This window comes from Nerophis lumbriciformis, linkage group LG17 (genome assembly GCF_033978685.3).
Source record: "Nerophis lumbriciformis linkage group LG17, RoL_Nlum_v2.1, whole genome shotgun sequence".
In the NCBI taxonomy this organism is placed as follows: Eukaryota; Metazoa; Chordata; class Actinopteri; order Syngnathiformes; family Syngnathidae; genus Nerophis; species Nerophis lumbriciformis.
In genome coordinates, this window is record NC_084564.2 from 41952958 (window position 1) to 41973923 (window position 20966).

At 35.8% G+C, this 20966-nt stretch overlaps 1 protein-coding gene across 2 annotated transcripts in view; it reads left to right on the forward strand.

Annotated features, from left to right (window-relative positions):
• Positions 1 to 20966, forward strand: part of ift80 (intraflagellar transport 80 homolog (Chlamydomonas)) — a 201988-nt gene that overhangs the window by 25938 nt on the left and 155084 nt on the right. For both annotated transcript variants that reach the window (XM_072915026.1, XM_072915027.1), the window contains exons 4-6: positions 3346 to 3456; positions 3530 to 3598; positions 14337 to 14446. In XM_072915026.1, coding sequence (XP_072771127.1) covers positions 3346 to 3456; positions 3530 to 3598; positions 14337 to 14446 — 290 coding nt within the window. The remainder of the gene's footprint in view (positions 1 to 3345; positions 3457 to 3529; positions 3599 to 14336; positions 14447 to 20966) is intronic.

A 20966-nucleotide genomic window follows, 5' to 3' on the forward strand; every position in this document is an offset into this window, starting at 1 on the left:
CCCCAAAGTGCCAAAAAGAAACATGACAGCGCGAGGAGAGATGCCAGGAGTACACAGAGAGCGCGCAGAAAGGCGTCGCGCGCGCGCGCAGAAAGGCACCACGCGCGCTAGAGATGCGCGGATAGGCAATTATTTCATCCGCAACCGTATCAGAAAGTCGTCAACCATCCGCCATCCACCCGATGTAACATTTGATCAGAACCGCATCCGCCCGCCATCCGCCCGTTGTTATATATCTAATATAGACGATGCAAGGCATTAGTGAGGTTATAAAGCTTTTGCCTGTTAAAGAAAGGAGACTGATCCAATGCAGCACAGACATTCGCGTGCCACGCTGTCACGACCCAGACGCACACCAGTGCGCAATCATATGGGAGCCGCGCTGAGCGCACCTCCAAGCGCGTCTCGCTGCCGGCGACGGCCGGGTATGGGCCGACGCTCCAGCGCCATCCATTTTCAGGGCTAGTTGATTCGGCAGGTGGGTTGTTACACACTCCTTAGCGGGTTCCGACGTCCATGGCCACCGTCCTAGCTGCTGTCTATATCAACCAGGGTGAGCCCCACCCCTTTCGTGAGCGCACTGCGCGCGGAGTGACCCCTGTTACGCGCCCCCGGCAACAGGGGTGGCGGGCAGGTAAGCTGCGCGGGCGGAGCGCGCGGAGTGACCCCTGTTACGAGCCCCCGGCCACGGGGGTGGCGGGCAGGTAAGCTGCTTACCTGCTGCGCGTGACGCCGGCTGCGGCGAAGGCGGACGAGGCGGGGTGTCGGTGCGGTGGGCGCGGTGGTGACCCTGGACGTGCGTCGGGCCCTTCTCGCGGATCGCCTCAGCTACGGCTCCCGGTGGGGTCCTCTCGGGGGAAGGGGCCTCGGTCCCGGACCCCGGCGAGGCGTCGGAGGCCTTCTCCGCTCCGTAAAAGTGTCCATCTCTTTTTTTTTTTTTCTTCTGTTGTGGCATATGCAGCAGGTGCCTGCTCGTTTTTCGTATGTGGGTAACAACATTTAACTATGTATATATATTTCCCAATTGGTTTAACTGCCACCCGCCTGAATCTATTTAAAATCTTTTTTTTATTTATTTCAACCAAGTACAACCCATTTATCATTTATTTATTTATAACCGCCCGACCCGACCCGACCCGCGGATAAAATCTAATTTTTTTAAATTTCATCCGCCCGATCCGCGGATAATCTGCGGACTCCGCGGTTGTGCCCGCAAACCGCGCACCTCTAACGCGCGCGCAAAATGGTGTCGCGCGCGCGCACGAAGTGGAGAATCAGCGCGCGATAACAGTTTTTATGCGCTCGGATTTTTGGCACTAATGTGACGCCATACAGTTGCCATTGTTTCCAAACGAGCGAACGATCATGGAATCAGCCGGAGAAAAATCGCAAACGAGTCTTAAACCGAAAAGAAAACCGCAGTCATTCCGTGAAGAATATTCAAAAGCCTATCCGGGAATAATTATCCGTTCCAAAAAGGGTGAAAACTACGCGAATTGCACCTTGTGCAGACAAGATTTTTCGATCGGACACGGAGGAATTAGCGATGTAAAAGACCACGTTGGGACAAAAAAACACAAGTCTAATGCCGTTGCTAGCGATACAAGTGGAACACTTTCAACGTTTTTCGTCGCCCAAACAGTGATGGTTTTAGCAACATTTTAACCTGTCTGAATGCTAATAATACTTTTGCGTCGCCCTGAACCACACACCAGGACTTTGTCCTGGACCTACCGGGGCCTGCGGCCCCTGGACCCTGGCTACTAGGTTTTTCTGATTTCAAAAGTTGGCAGGTATGCAAGAGCTCATTGGATTCCACACTCTCTCCTTTTTCTATTGTGGATCACGGATTTGTATTTTAAACCACCTCGGATACTATATTTAAAAAAATAAATATTTTATTAATATTATTTTTTAATTTTCCCCTCCCTCAGAGGGGGGGCTCGGCGGGGCGGTTGCTGGTTGTTCCATCTTCATCGTTGGGGTCCCTGCGGGTGGGGTGGGTGGTTCCCGTGGCCCTGTGCCTGGGTGGTCCTGCGGCGGCCGATTTGGGTGGGGTGGCCGGGGGATGGCCTCGCCGCGCTCTCCGGGGGTGGGGGGTGGGCTCGTGGGGGCCCGGTTGCCGGTGGGGCGGGGGCGGTCTTCCCGTCCGGTTGCGGGGAGTCTCTGAGTCCCTCGGGCGGGGCGTCTCGCCTTTCTGCCCGTGTGGGGTGTGGTCTCTCGCTGGCTTGGGGTCTGGCTGTCCCCTGCTTTTCTCGTGCCCTGTCCTCTGCCGGGTGCGTCTGTCTGCGGCCTGCTGCTGGCCCTTGTGGGCGGTACGGTGGGCCGGGCTCTGGGGTTCCTGTCGCTGGCCGGCTTGGCTGCGTGGGGGCGGTGGTCCCTGGTTCCCTGGGCACCACGCCTCCTGTTTGTGGGTTGGGCTTTCGGGGGTGATGGGGCCGTGCTCTGGCTCCCACGCACTCTGGGAGTCGAATGTATTGTACATGCAAATTCACATATGCTCACATACGTACATAGGTACCTACGCTCCCACATACATACACAATAGCATCGTGCTTAACTGCAGATAGAAACAAAAGAAATAAGCCCCTGACTGGAAGGATAGACAGAATATCAACAATACTATTAAACCATGGACCTGTAACCACACGGTTAATGCTATACCGCCTGACGAAGCCTAGCAATGCTGTTGCTAACGACGCCATTGAAGCTAATTTAGCTACGGGACCTCGATAGAGCTATGCTAATAACATTAGCTCTCCACCTACGCCAGCTCTCATCTGCTCATCAACACCGTTCCAGCGATCGACGGCGCGTCAAAGGACTTCACCCGATCATCGATGCGGTCGGCGGCTAGCGTCGGATAGCGCGTCTGCTATCCAATTCAAAGTCCTCCTGGTTTTGTTGCTGTAGCCAGACGCTAATACACCGATCGCACCTACAGGTTTCTTCTTTGCAGTCTCCATTGTTCATTAAACAAATTGCAAAAGATTCACCAACACAGATGTCCAGAATACTGTGGAATTTAGCGATGAAAAAAGACGATTTAAGCTGGCGACCGACCTATTCCAAAATGTCTGATTCAACTACTGACGTCACGCGCATACGTCATCGTACCTAGACGTTTTCAACCGGAAGTTTCCCGGGAAATTTAAAATTGCACTTTATAAGTTAACCCGGCCGTATTGGCATGTGTTGCAATGTTAAGATTTCACCATTGATATACTGTATAAACTGTCAGACTGCGTGGTCGGTAGTAGTGGCTTTCAGTAGGCCTTTAATTGAATTAAAGATGTAGGATTTTGTGTATCAGTCTGAACACAGGCCTCTTGTTTGTCTTTGCAGGGAAGTTCCACCTTGCCTCCAAGACGGGGCGCATCGAGAAGAGCGTCGAAGCTCACAAAGGAGCCGTTTTAGCAGGCCGCTGGAACCATGATGGGACTGCCCTTGTCACAGGTGCGTAGGGAATTCCACAAAAGTAGCTCGGTTAAAAATAGTCCAACTGAAAAATGATTCTGCGCCCACTTAGCTGGAGAAGATGGGCAGATCAAGAACTGGTCCAAAAGTGGAATGCTGCGTTCAACACTAGCCACCCAAGGTAAGATCAGATCATTTTTAAAGTGTAATAAGAAGTTCGGATGAGGTAGGATAGACTTTTATTTATCCCACAATGGGGAAATTACGCTGTTGCCGTGCAAGTTTTTACATACAGTAACACAAGTAAAGTGTAGAGATGTCCGATAATATCGGACTGCCGATATTATCGGCCAATAAATGCTTTAAAATGTAATATCGGAAATTATCGGTATCGGTTTCAAAAAGTAAAATTTATCCATCCATCCATCCATCTTCTTCCGCTTATCCGAGGTCGGGTCGCAGGGGCAGCAGCCTAAGCAGGGAAGCCCAGACTTCCCTCTCCCCAGCCACTTCGTCCAGCTCTTCCTGTGGGACCCCGAGGCGTTCCCAGGCCAGCCGGGAGACATAGTCTTCCCAACGTGTCCTGGGTCTTCCCCGCGGCCTCCTACCGGTCGGACGTGCCCTAAACACCTCCCGAGGTAGGCGTTCGGGTGGCATCCTGACCAGATGCCCGAACCACCTCATCTGGCTCCTCTCGATGTGGAGGAGCAGCGGCTTTACTTTGAGCTCCTCTCGGATGACAGAGCTTCTCACCCTATCTCTAAGGGAGAGCCCCGCCACCCGGCGGAGGAAACTCATTTGGGCCGCTTGTACCCGTGATCTTGTCCTTTCGGTCATAACCCAAAGCTCATGACCATAGGTGAGGATTGGAACGTAGATCGACCGGTAAATTGAGAGCTTTGCCTTCCGGCTCAGCTCCTTCTTCACCACAACGGATCGATACAGCGTCCGCATTACTGAAGACGCCGCACCGATCCGCCTGTCGATCTCACGATCCACTCTTCCCTCACTCGTGAACAAGACTCCGAGGTACTTGAACTCCTCCACTTGGGGCAAGATCTCCTCCCCAACCCGGAGATGGCACTCCACCCTTTTCCGGGCGAGAACCATGGACTCGGACTTGGAGGTGCTGATTCTCATCCCAGTCGCTTCACACTCGGCTGCGAACCGATCCAGTGAGAGCTGAAGATCCTGGCCAGATGAAGCCATCAGGACCACATCATCTGCAAAAAGCAGAGACCTAATCCTGCAGCCACCAAACCAGATCCCCTCAACGCCTTGACTGCGCCTAGAAATTCTGTCCATAAAAGTTATGAACAGAATGGGTGACAAAGGGCAGCCTTGGCGGAGTCCAACCCTCACTGGAAACGTGTCCGACTTACTGCCGGCAATGCGGACCAAGTTCTGACACTGATCATACAGGGAGCGGACCGCCACAATCAGACAGTCCGATACCCCATACTCTCTGAGCACTCCCCACAGGACTCCCCGAGGGACACGGTCGAATTCCTTCTCCAAGTCCACAAAGCACATGTAGACTGGTTGGGCAAACTCCCATGCACCCTCAAGGACCCTGCCGAGAGTATAGAGCTGGTCCACAGTTCCACGACCAGGACGAAAACCACACTGTTCCTCCTGAATCCGAGGTTTGACTATCCGGCGTAGCCTCCTCTCCAGTACACCTGAATAGACCTTACCAGGAAGGCTGAGGAGTGTGATCCCACGATAGTTAGAACACACCCTCCGGTTCCCCTTCTTAAAGAGAGGAACCACCACCCCGGTCTGCCAATCCAGTGGTACCGCCCCCGATGTCCACGCGATGCTGCAGAGTCTTGTCAACCAAGACAGCCCCACAGTATCCAGAGCCTTAAGGAACTCCGGGCGGATCTCATCTACCCCTGGGGCCTTGCCACCGAGGAGCTTTTATCTCCTAATATCTCCCAGGGCAACCATTCTCCCGATTTCCACCCAGACAACAATATTGGGGACGTACCTTAAAGGCACTGCATTCGCGTGCCGGCCTAATCACATAATATCTACGACTTTTCACACACACAAATGAATGCAAGGCATACTTGGTCTACAGCCATACAGGTCACACTGTGGGTGGCCGTATAAACAAGTTTAACACTGTTACAAATATGCGCCACACTGTGAACCCACACCAAACAAGAATGACAAACACATTTGGGGAGAACATCCGCACCGTAACACAACATAAACACAACAGAACAAATACCCAGAATCCCTAGCAGCACTAACTCTTCCGGGACGCTACAATATACACTAGGGCTGCAACTAACGATTAATTTGATGATTGATTAATCTGTCGATTATTACTTCGATTAATCGATTAATAATCGGATAAAAGAGACAAACTACATTTCTATCCTTTCCAGTATTTTATTGGGAAAAAAACAGCATACTGGCACCATGCTTATTTTGATTATTGTTTCTCAGCTGTTTGTACATGTTGCAGTTTATAGATAAAGGTTTATTAAAAAAAATAATAAAATAAATACAATTAAAAAAAAAATAAAAAAATTGCCTGTGCATAGCATAGATCCAACGAATCGATGACTAAATTAATCGGCAACTATTTTTATAATCTATTTTAATCGATTTAATCGATTGGTTGTTGCAGCCCTAATATACACCCCCCCACCTCAACCGCCTCATGCTCTCTCAGGGAGAGCACGTCCCAAATTCCAAGATACTGTTTTGAGGCATGTTAAAAAGAATAATGCACTTTGTGACTTCAATAATAAATATGGCAGTGCCATGTTGGCACTTTTTTTTCCATAACTTGAGTTGATTTATTTTGGAAAACCTTGTTACATTGTTTAATGCATCCAGCGGGGCATCACAACAAAATTAGACATAATAATGTGTTCATTCCACCACTGTATATATCGGTATCAGTTGATATCGGAATCGGTAATTAAGAGTTGGACAATATCGGATACCGGCAAAAAAGCCATTATCGGACATCTCTAGTAAGCACTAAAGCTAACGTCCCTCCGCAGTGTTTTACACCCTACTAAATCACTAATCCTCTCCTCCATGGGGACAAATAAATTGCTTCTTACAAGTAACATCCCTGCAGGACGAGGAATAGCTAAACATGCTTCACTACACACTAGGACAGGGGTCGGCAACGCGCGGCTCCGGAGCCGCATGCGGCTCTTTGATCACTCTGATGCGGCTCAGCTGCATACTTGCCGACCCTCCCGGGAGACTTCCGGATTTCTTTCCCGAGAGACTTCCGGATTTCGGTGCCTCTCACAGAAAACTCCCGGGATTAAAATCCTCCGATTTTCACCCTTACAATAACAATAAGGGCGTGCCATGATGGTACAGCATTTAGCGCCCTCTACAATCTGTATAAGCAGCGTGCCAGCACAGCCTTTTGTTATATCCATCTTCAGCTTGCACACGTAAGTGACAGCAAGGCATACTTGGTCAACAACCACACAGGTTACACCAGCGTTTCTCAAAGTGTGGGGCGCGCCCCACTGGTGGGGAATAGAGACATGACAGGTGGGGCGCGAGGAACGGGAGGAAATTTCACTTTCAATTTTCTTTTTTAATTATTATATTCTTAGATTATTTTTTTTACTATGCTTTCATTTTCTATACACACTGTAAATCACTTTGTGATTCTGTCTGTGAAATCCGCTATATAAATAAATGGAAATTACCGGTACTTATTTTTACTGTAGGCTTTATATTTCTCGGTACGAGCGAAAGTTTGACAGACATAGCAACAGTAACTAATGGGGGCGGGGCTAAGCGGAACAAACTTTCGCGCGGATGGGTAGCAGGCTAATGTGTGGATCACAATTACACAAATATATACATTTGTGGCTCGCACCTCAAAGGTCGTCGAGCCAGAGCCAGCGCCTGCAGAGAAACAAAAATGTGACGGGCACACACTGTGTCATTCACCGGGAAGCACTCGCGTCAAGGCAGCTCAGCCCTGAACTCAATGAGGTTTTAACAGATGTTGTGAGCGCGGTAAATTTGATCAAAATACGACCACTGAAAGCGCGACTGTTCTCTGCACTGTGTGAGGAAATGGGAGCTGATCATACAGCCGTGCTGTTTCACAGTGAAGCAAGGTGGCTCTCCTGGGGGAAAGTGCTGTCACTTGCCCTGTCTTGCCAAATGCATAGCTCCTCCTTTTTTTTTTGCAAAGAGGCACTTTTATTGTATTTATTATTGAACTTGATGCAAGTTATTTGATTTATTATTGAACTTGATGCAAGTTATAACACTTTTTTTGATTTATTATTGAACTTGATGCAAGTTATAACACTTTTGTTTTATTTATTATTGAACTTGATGCAAGTTATAACACTTTTTTTGATTTATTATTGAACTTGATGCAAGTTATAACACTTTTGTTTTATTTATTATTGAACTTGATGCAAGTTATAACACTTTTTTTGATTTATTATTGAACTTGATGCAAGTTATTTGATTTATTATTGAACTTGATGCAAGTTATAACACTTTTATTTGATTTATTATTGAACTTGATGCAAGTTATAACACTTTTTTTTATATTATTGAACTTGATGCAAGTTATAACACTTTTGTTTTATTTATTATTGAACTTGATGCAAGTTATAACACTTTTTTTGATTTATTATTGAACTTGATGCAAGTTATTTGATTTATTATTGAACTTGATGCAAGTTATAACACTTTTTTGATTTATTATTGAACGTGATGCAAGTTATAACACTTTTTGATTTATTATTGAACTTGATGCAAGTTATAACACTTTTTTTGATTTATTATTGAACTTGATGCAAGTTATAACACTTTTTTTGATTTATTATTGAACTTGATGCAAGTTATAACACTTTTGTTTTATTTATTATTGAACTTGATGCAAGTTATAACACTTTTTTTGATTTATTATTGAACTTGATGCAAGTTATAACACTTTTGTTTTATTTATTATTGAACTTGATGCAAGTTATAACACTTTTTTTGATTTATTATTGAACTTGATGCAAGTTATTTGATTTATTATTGAACTTGATGCAAGTTATAACACTTTTATTTGATTTATTATTGAACTTGATGCAAGTTATAACACTTTTTTTTATATTATTGAACTTGATGCAAGTTATAACACTTTTGTTTTATTTATTATTGAACTTGATGCAAGTTATAACACTTTTTTTGATTTATTATTGAACTTGATGCAAGTTATTTGATTTATTATTGAACTTGATGCAAGTTATAACACTTTTTTGATTTATTATTGAACGTGATGCAAGTTATAACACTTTTTGATTTATTATTGAACTTGATGCAAGTTATAACACTTTTTTTGATTTATTATTGAACTTGATGCAAGTTATAACACTTTTTTTGATTTATTATTGAACTTGATGCAAGTTATAACACTTTTGTTTTATTTATTATTGAACTTGATGCAAGTTATAACACTTTTTTTGATTTATTATTGAACTTGATGCAAGTTATAACACTTTTGTTTTATTTATTATTGAACTTGATGCAAGTTATAACACTTTTTTTGATTTATTATTGAACTTGATGCAAGTTATTTGATTTATTATTGAACTTGATGCAAGTTATAACACTTTTTTGATTTATTATTGAACGTGATGCAAGTTATAACACTTTTTGATTCATTATTGAACTTGATGCAAGTTATAACACTTTTTTGATTTATTATTGAACTTGATGCACGTTATAACACTTTTTTTGATTTATTATTGAACTTGATGCAAGTTATTTGATTTATTATTGAACTTGATGCAAGTTATAACACTTTTTTTGATTTATTATTGAACGTGATGCAAGTTATAACACTTTTTGATTTATTATTGAACTTGATGCAAGTTATAACACTTTTTTTTGATTTATTATTGAACTTGATGCAAGTTATAACACTTTTATTTGATTTATTATTGAACTTGATGCAAGTTATAACACTTTTTTGATTTATTATTGAACTTGATGCAAGTTATTTGATTTATTATTGAACTTGATGTAAGTTATTTGATTTATTATTGAACTTGATGCAAGTTATAACACTTTTTTTGATTTATTATTGAACGTCATGCAAGTTATAACGCTTTTTGATTTATTATTGAACTTGATGCAAGTTATAACACTTTTTTTGATTTATTATTGAACTTGATGCAAGTTATAACACTTTTATTTGATTTATTATTGAACTTGATGCAAGTTATAACACTTTTGTTTTATTTATTATTGAACTTGATGCAAGTTATAACACTTTTTTTGATTTATTATTGAACTTGATGCAAGTTATTTGATTTATTATTGAACTTGATGCAAGTTATAACACTTTTTTTGATTTATTATTGAACGTCATGCAAGTTATAACACTTTTTGATTTATTATTGAACTTGATACAAGTTATAACACTTTTTTTGATTTATTATTGAACTTGATGCAAGTTATAACACTTTTATTTGATTTATTATTGAACTTGATGCAAGTTATAACACTTTTTTTGATTTATTATTGAACTTGATGCAAGTTATAACACTTTTATTTGATTTATTATTGAACTTGATGCAAGTTATAACACTTTTTTTGATTTATTATTGAACGTGATGCAAGTTATAACACTTTTTTTGATTTATTATTGAACTTGATACAAGTTATAACACTTTTTTTGATTTATTATTGAACATGATGCAAGTTATAACAGTTTTTTTGATTTATTATTGAACGTGATGCAAGTTATAACACTTTTTTTGATTTATTATTGAACTTGATGCAAGTTATAACACTTTTGTTTTATTTATTATTGAACTTGATGGAAGTTATTTTATTTTTTATTGAACCTGATGCAAGTTATACCACAGCTGCACAGTTATTGTATTTATTATTGAACTTGATGCAAGTTATTTGATTTATTATTGAACTTGATGCAAGTTATAACACTTTTTTTGATTTATTATTGAACTTGATGCAAGTTATAACACTTTTGTTTTATTTATTATTGAACTTGATGCAAGTTATAACACTTTTGTTTTATTTATTATTGAACTTGATGCAAGTTATAACACTTTTTTTGATTTATTATTGAACTTGATGCAAGTTATTTGATTTATTATTGAACTTGATGCAAGTTATAACACTTTTATTTGATTTATTATTGAACTTGATGCAAGTTATAACACTTTTTTTGATTTATTATTGAACTTGATGCAAGTTATTTGATTTATTATTGAACTTGATGCAAGTTATAACACTTTTATTTGATTTATTATTGAACTTGATGCAAGTTATAACACTTTTTTTTATATTATTGAACTTGATGCAAGTTATAACACTTTTGTTTTATTTATTATTGAACTTGATGCAAGTTATAACACTTTTTTTGATTTATCATTGAACTTGATGCAAGTTATTTGATTTATTATTGAACTTGATGCAAGTTATTTGATTTATTATTGAACTTGATGCAAGTTATAACACTTTTATTTGATTTATTATTGAACTTGATGCAAGTTATAACACTTTTTTTTATATTATTGAACTTGATGCAAGTTATAACACTTTTGTTTTATTTATTATTGAACTTGATGCAAGTTATAACACTTTTTTTTATTTATTATTGAACTTGATGCAAGTTATTTGATTTATTATTGAACTTGATGCAAGTTATAACACTTTTTTTGATTTATTATTTAACTTGATGCAAGTTATAACACTTTTTTTGATTTATTATTGAACTTGATGCAAGTTATAACACTTTTGTTTTATTTATTATTGAACTTGATGCAAGTTATAACACTTTTTTTGATTTATTATTGAACTTGATGCAAGTTATAACACTTTTGTTTTATTTATTATTGAACTTGATGCAAGTTATAACACTTGTTTTATTTATTATTGAACTTGATGCAAGTTATAACACTTTTTTTGATTTATTATTGAACTTGATGCAAGTTATTTGATTTATTATTGAACTTGATGCAAGTTATAACACTTTTATTTGATTTATTATTGAACTTGATGCAAGTTATAACACTTTTTTTATATTATTGAACTTGATGCAAGTTATAACACTTTTGTTTTATTTATTATTGAACTTGATGCAAGTTATAACACTTTTTTTGATTTATTATTGAACTTGATGCAAGTTATTTGATTTGTTATTGAACTTGATGCAAGTTATAACACTTTTTTTGATTTATTATTGAACGTGATGCAAGTTATAACACTTTTTGATTTATTATTGAACTTGATGCAAGTTATAACACTTTTTTGATTTATTATTGAACTTGATGCAAGTTATAACACTTTTTTTGATTTATTATTGAACTTGATGCAAGTTATAACACTTTTGTTTTATTTATTATTGAACTTGATGCAAATTATAACACTTTTTTTGATTTATTATTGAACTTGATGCAAGTTATAACACTTTTGTTTTATTTATTATTGAACTTGATGCAAGTTATAACACTTTTTTTGATTTATTATTGAACTTGATGCAAGTTATTTGATTTATTATTGAACTTGATGCAAGTTATAACACTTTTATTTGATTTATTATTGAACTTGATGCAAATTATAACACTTTTTTTTATATTATTGAACTTGATGCAAGTTATAACACTTTTGTTTTATTTATTATTGAACTTGATGCAAGTTATAACACTTTTTTTGATTTATTATTGAACTTGATGCAAGTTATTTGATTTATTATTGAACTTAATGCAAGTTATAACACTTTTTTTGATTTATTATTGAACTTGATGCAAGTTATAACACTTTTTTTGATTTATTATTGAACTTGATGCAAGTTATTTGATTTATTATTGAACTTAATGCAAGTTATAACACTTTTTTTGATTTATTATTGAACGTGATGCAAGTTATAACACTTTTTGATTTATATTATTGAACTTGATGCAAGTTATAACACTTTTGTTTTATTTATTATTGAACTTGATGCAAGTTATAACACTTTTTTTGATTTATTATTGAACTTGATGCAAGTTATTTGATTTATTATTGAACTTGATGCAAGTTATAACACTTTTATTTGATTTATTATTGAACTTGATGCAAGTTATAACACTTTTTTTGATTTATTATTGAACTTGATGCAAGTTATAACACTTTTATTTGATTTATTATTGAACTTGATGCAAGTTATAACACTTTTTTTGATTTATTATTGAACGTGATGCAAGTTATAACACTTTTTTTTATTTATTATTGAACGTGATGCAAGTTATAACAGTTTTTTTGATTTATTATTGAACGTGATGCAAGTTATAACACTTTTTTTGATTTATTATTGAACTTGATGCAAGTTGTAACACTTTTGTTTTATTTATTATTGAACTTGATGGAAGTTATTTTATTTATTATTGAACTTGATGCAAGTTATACCACAGCTGCACAGTTATTGTATTTATTATTGAACTTAATGTTATTTTATGTTATTGAGTTTGAATGTATACAACTTGATGTTCAATAAATTTGAAAATGTTAAAGCTTGGCATTAGCGCTCTGTTGGGGCGATGGGGGCAGGTGGGGCTTGAAAACTCCCCCTTGTCCAAAGTGGGGGATGACAAAAAAAGTTTGAGAACCACTGGGTTACACTGAAGGTGGCCATATAAAACAACTTCAAGACTTTTACTAATAATGCGCCACACTTTGAACCAAAACCAAACAAGAATGACAAACACATTTTGGGAGAACATCTGCACCTTAACACAACATAAACACAACAGAACAAATACCCAGAATCCCATGCAGCCCTGACTCTCATTATACACCCCCCCTACCACCAAACCCCGCCCCCACCCCAACCCTGCTCCCCCACACATCAACCCCCCCACCCACATCGTGTGGCCGGGCCGGCTTGCTGGTTGTAGTGGGCGCTAAATATTGTACTGTTACAGCACGTTCGAGAGAAAAGTAACCCTGAAATTCGTAGTCTGCCGGAAAAATCGAGAGGGTTGACAAGCATGACGCTGTCAACCGACATTCATAAAAAACTCGCGGGCCGCACTAACATTCACTTTTCATATTAAGGTGTGGGCCGCGTGTCTGTGACCCTTGGTTTATACATAGCACAAAGCAAAAAAAACAACAAATTTGTATGCATTGTTATTTCATTTTAAATTTCAAAAGATTTTTGTGGCTCCCATTGTTTTCTTTAATTTGTGAAACTGGTCAAAATGGCTCTTTGACTGGTAAAGGTTGCCGACCCCTGCACTAGGAGGATACAATAGCTCAGAGAGAACCTGGCAAAGGGAAATGGCCCATTTAGATCCGCTATATTGGAATGTTTTTAAGAGTTTTTGAAGAAAGTTATGCTGGGTAGTGGGATGCTGAACAATGTGTAAAACACCTGGATGGAGTAGCACTGCTGCATAGCCCATCCACATGGCTCTCAGATCTGCTGTGGTACATCCTGGTGTTTGCCCTGACCCATTTCCTCTTACCCAGCACGTGATGAGAAGATGTTTGAAACACGCAAGAAGAAGGAACTTGTCATCGCTCTTCTTTGCCTTTTTGACAGATTTTTAGATCATGTGACCGGTTGGCATTTGTGAGAAACCACACATGCACCTGGAGCGAGGTTAAATGTCAGCCCACACTGCACATGTTCCTATATCCTCAACCCTATCTCGTAAACATGCTCGCACACACACACTCGCATCTCTTTGCAGCTGGTACGCCTTCTAGAAACTGAATGATGAGAAGAGGAACTCTTGAGGCAATGTCATACTTTCTGAGAGGAAGGGTTGTTGATAAATGATCCTTCATGAAATCCGTGTATAAGAAATGTATACATACACTACTAATCAATCCACAGAGTTACATTTGTGGTGTTGGAAATACTCCAAATCCTTACAATTCTGTGTTTCTTCCAGCGTCTCCCGTATATTCTGTGGCCTGGGGCCCAGACTCTGAGAGGATCCTCTACACATCAGGTCGACACCTGGTCATTAAACCTCTGCAACCCAGCGTTAAAGTCATACAGGTACACTAACTCCATTTATGACACATGTTGAGGAACTTAGAATAGAATAGAAAGTACAATAGACAATAAACATTTAGGTATTTTTTACATGTGAATAACATAAATACAGTCTATTATACAGCATTATTCACATGTGAATAATATAAATACAGTCTATTATACAGCATTATTCACATGTGAATAATATAAATACAGTCTATTATACAGCATTATTCACATGTGAATAACATAAATACAGTCTATTATACAGCATTATTCACATGTGAATAATATAAATACAGTCTATTATACAGCATTATTCACATGTGAATAATATAAATACAGTCTATTATACAGCATTATTCACATGTGAATAACATAAATACAGTCTATTATACAGCATTATTCACATGTGAATAATATAAATAGTCTATTATACAGCATTATTCACATGTGAATAGTATAAATACAGTCTATTATACAGCATTATTCACATGTGAATAATATAAATACAGTCTATTATACAGCATTATTCACATGGGAAAAACATAAATATAGTCTATTATACAGCATTATTCACATGTGAAAAATATAAATACAGTATTATACAGCATTATTCACATGTGAAAAACATAAATACAGTCTATTATACAGCATTATTCACATGTGAATAATATAAATACAGTCTATTATACAGCATTATTCACATGTGAATAATATAAATACAGTCTATTATACAGCATTATTCACATGTGAATAACATAAATACAGTCTATTATACAGCATTATTCACATGTGAATAATATAAATACAGTCTATTATACAGAATTATTCACATGTGACTAATATAGTCTATTATACAGCATTATTCACATGTGGATAATATAAATACAGTCTATTATACAGCATTATTCACATGTGACTAATATAAATACAGTCTATTATACAGAATTATTCACATGTAAATAATATAAATACAGTCTATTATACAGCATTATTCACATGTGAATAATATTAATACAGTCTATTATACATCATTATTCACATGTGAATAATATAAATACAGTCTATTATACAGCATTATTCACATGTGAATAATATAAATACAGTCTATTATACAGCATTATTCACATGTGACTAATATAAATACAGTCTATTATACAGCATTATTCACATGTGAATAATATAAATACAGTATTATACAGCATTATTCACATGTGAATAATATAAATACAGTATTATACAGCATTATTCACATGTGAAAAACATAAATACAGTCTATTATACAGCATTATTCACATGTGAATAATATAAATACAGTCTATTATACAGCATTATTCACATGTGAATAATATAAATACAGTCTATTATACAGCATTATTCACATGTGAATAACATAAATACAGTCTATTATACAGCATTATTCACATGTGAAAAACATAAATACAGTCTATTATACAGCATTTTTCACATGTGAATAACATAAATACAGTCTATTATACAGCATTATTCACATGTGAATAACATAAATACAGTCTATTATACAGCATTATTCACATGTGAATAATATAAATACAGTCTATTATACAGCATTATTCACATGTGAATAATTTAATTACAGTCTATTATACAGCATTATTCACATGTGAATAATATAAATACAGTCTAATATACAGCATTATTCACATGTGAATAATATAAATACAGTCTATTATACAGCATTATTCACATGTGAATAATATAAATACAGTCTATTATACAGCATTATTCACATGTGAATAACATAAATACAGTCTATTATACAGCATTATTCACATGTGAATAATATAAATACCGTCTATTATACAGCTTTATTCACATGTGAATAACATAAATACAGTCTATTATACAGCATTATTCACATGTGAATAACATAAATACAGTCTATTATACAGCATTATTCACATGTGAATAATATAAATACCGTCTATTATACAGCTTTATTCACATGTGAATAACATAAATACAGTCTATTATACAGCATTATTCACATGTGAATAATATAAATACAGTATTATACAGCATTATTCACATGTGAAAAACATAAATACAGTCTATTATACAGCATTATTCACATGTGAATAATATAAATACAGTCTATTATACAGCATTATTCACATGGGAAAAACAAATACAGTCTATTATACAGCATTAGTCACATGTGAAAAATATAAATACAGTATTATACAGAATTATTCACATGTGAAAAACATCAATACAGTCTATTATACAGCATTATTCACATGTGAATAATATAAATATAGTCTATTATACAGCATTATTCACATGTGAATAATATAAATACAGTCTATTAAACAGCATTATTCACATGTGAATAATATAAATACAGTCTATTATACAGCATTATTCACATGTGAATAATATAAATACAGTATTTTACAGCATTATTCACATGTGAAAAATATAAATACAGTATTATACAGCATTATTCACATGTGAATAACATAAATACAGTCTATTATACAGCATTATTCACATGTGAATAATATAAATACCGTCTATTATACAGCTTTATTCACATGTGAATAACATAAATACAGTCTATTATACAGCATTATTCACATGTGAATAATATAAATACAGTATTATACAGCATTATTCACATGTGAAAAACATAAATACAGTCTATTATACAGCATTATTCACATGTGAATAATATAAATACAGTCTATTATACAGCATTATTCACATGGGAAAAACAAATACAGTCTATTATACAGCATTAGTCACATGTGAAAAATATAAATACAGTATTATACAGAATTATTCACATGTGAAAAACATCAATACAGTCTATTATACAGCATTATTCACATGTGAATAATATAAATATAGTCTATTATACAGCATTATTCACATGTGAATAATATAAATACAGTCTATTAAACAGCATTATTCACATGTGAATAATATAAATACAGTCTATTATACAGCATTATTCACATGTGAATAATATAAATACAGTATTTTACAGCATTATTCACATGTGAAAAATATAAATACAGTATTATACAGCATTATTCACATGTGAAAAACATAAATACAGTCTATTATACAGCATTTTTCACATGTGAATAACATAAATACAGTCTATTATACAGCATTATTCACATGTGAATAACATAAATACAGTCTATTATACAGCATTATTCACATGTGAATAATATAAATACAGTCTATTATACAGCATTATTCACATGTGAATAATTTAATTACAGTCTATTATACAGCATTATTCACATGTGAATAATATAAATACAGTCTAATATACAGCATTATTCACATGTGAATAATATAAATACAGTCTATTATACAGCATTATTCACATGTGAATAATATAAATACAGTCTATTATACAGCATTATTCACATGTGAATAACATAAATACAGTCTATTATACAGCATTATTCACATGTGAATAATATAAATACCGTCTATTATACAGCTTTATTCACATGTGAATAACATAAATACAGTCTATTATACAGCATTATTCACATGTGAATAATATAAATACAGTATTATACAGCATTATTCACATGTGAAAAACATAAATACAGTCTATTATACAGCATTATTCACATGTGAATAATATAAATACAGTCTATTATACAGCATTATTCACATGGGAAAAACAAATACAGTCTATTATACAGCATTAGTCACATGTGAAAAATATAAATACAGTATTATACAGAATTATTCACATGTGAAAAACATCAATACAGTCTATTATACAGCATTATTCACATGTGAATAATATAAATACAGTATTTTACAGCATTATTCACATGTGAATAATATAAATACATTATACATATAAACACCTTTAACTTGTTAACAATATTAACTATATGTGTTAAACATGCTTGTATTATCGTTAAACACCTTTAACTTGTTAACAATATTAACTATATGTATTAAACATACTTGTATTATCATTAAACACCTTTAATTTGTTAACAATATTAACTATATGTGTTAAACATGCTTTTATTATCATTAAACACCTTTAACTTGTTAACAATATTAACTATATGTGTTAAACATGCTTGTATTATCTTTAAAAACCTTTAACTTGTTAACAATATTAACTATATGTATTAAACATACTTGTATTATCATTAAACACCTTTAATTTGTTAACAATATTAACTATATGTGTTAAACATGCTTTTAATATCATTAAACACCTTTAACTTGTTAACAATATTAACTATATGTGTTAAACATGCTTGTATTATCTTTAAACACCTTTAACTTGTTAACAATATTAACTATATGTATTAAACATACTTGTATTATCATTAAACACCTTTAATTTGTTAACAATATTAACTATATGTGTTAAACATGCTTTTATTATCATTAAACACCTTTAACTTGTTAACAATATTAACTATATGTGTTAAACATGCTTGTATTATCTTTAAACACCTTTAACTTGTTAACAATATTAACTATATGTATTAAACATACTTGTATTATCATTAAACACCTTTAATTTGTTAACAATATTAACTATATGTGTTAAACATGCTTTTAATATCATTAAACACCTTTAACTTGTTAACAATATTAACTATATGTGTTAAACATGCTTGTATTATCTTTAAACACCTTTAACTTGTTAACAATATTAACTATATGTATTAAACATACTTGTATTATCATTAAACACCTTTAATTTGTTAACAATATTAACTATATGTGTTAAACATGCTTTTATTATCATTAAACACCTTTAACTTGTTAACAATATTAACTATATGTGTTAAACATACTTGTATTATCATTAAACACCTTTAATCTTTTAACAATATTAGCTATATGTGTTAAACATGCTCGCATTATCATTAAACACCTTTAACTTGTTAACAAAAACATATATTTCATAAATAAGTAAATATAAATTATATATATGAATGAGGTAGATCCCCACGACTTGATCAATTGAAAAGTAGCTCGCCTGCAGAAAAAGTGTGAGCACCTCTGGCGTACTAGGTCGCGTTGCGCCGGCGGACGAAGGGGGGCAGGGGTCTTAAACGACAATTGTGTGTGTGTGGACCAGGATAAGGTTAGGTGGGATATCGCTTGTATAACCCTAAAAGGGGGCTGAGACTGCATTTCACTCCATTAGATATTTTTGTAGATTTCAAGGTATGCTAATAAATTAGAACTATAAGCAACTTTTTATTAGAAATGGCAACAGCTAAGGAATTTAGCATCCAATGTATATCGGAGCCAATGTCAGAGGAAAGTGAAGAGGAAGTAACTTAAGAAGTGAGGCTTGAAATAAACACATCTCAAAGGTTTGTTTAGTAGCGTCCTTTTGAAATGCCTTTCAGTGCAATAAAGCTATAGTTATACAGGCTATGTATTGTTAAATAATTATGTACATCCACGCAATCTAGCATTATACATAGCCTCTTTGTATTTGTAAAGAAACATGCAGTCCGGTTAATTTGCAGTGTGACATCGCTAACATATCATTTGAAATTGTCAAGCCATAGTACTGTTGTTTGATTTACCGCTTCATTGTCTCCACCATTGCCACAAATAGTAGGGACTTACCCCGCCAGTCAATTTAGTTATGGGTAAAATCCTGCGTACTGTCGGAGGTTGGTAAAACCGCTGTCTTCAAAGTGCTTTGCACACACAAACAGACACTTCCTTACGGTTGCCACAAAGCACAAAAATTAACCGGGACTTCTTACTTTTTCAGATGAGGTTGGGTAATCAGAAGAATCAGAATCAGAATCAGCTTTATTGTCATTACACAAGGTAACGAGATTGAGGCCATTCCATACAGTGCGATGTGTGCATGCTAGAAAAAGAAAAACAATGTGCAAATATATAGAAATATAAAAAATGTAGAAGTGAATGTGAATGAATATATACATGAAAAAACAAAACAAAAACAGGGTGGTTGGTGGAATGGGTTATTGCACCGAAGAGAAGGCCGTTATGAGGGACAATGGGGCAGTCCGTTCAGAATGGTTATGGCCCTGGGGAAGAAGCTGTTCTTCAGCCTGTTTGTTTTGGTTTTAATGCACCTGTAGCGCTTCCCAGAGGGCAGCAGGTGATGCAGGTAATGCAGCTAATAAAAGGACAATTTAGGTTTTTGGGTCACATTATTACCATGATTACCATGAATTGATTAACGTGGACTAGGGATGTCCCGATCCGATATTTGGATCGGATCGGCTGCCGATATTTGCCAAAAATTGCGTATCGGCAAGGCATGGGAAAATGCCGATCCAGATCCAGTTTAAAAAAAAACTCCGGTCCGTGTTTTCCAACGCACTGATTTAAATAATACATTCCACTTTTCTGCTGCTCCGTAATTTCCGTTCCGCATTTTCCAGCACACCTTCAACACATCCACAGGTCTGTGAATTCTCACGCAGTTGCTTTTAGCTGCTGGCATTACACGACAGGCTCTTCTCACTCTTTCCCGTGTCTCCCTCTCACAGACAGC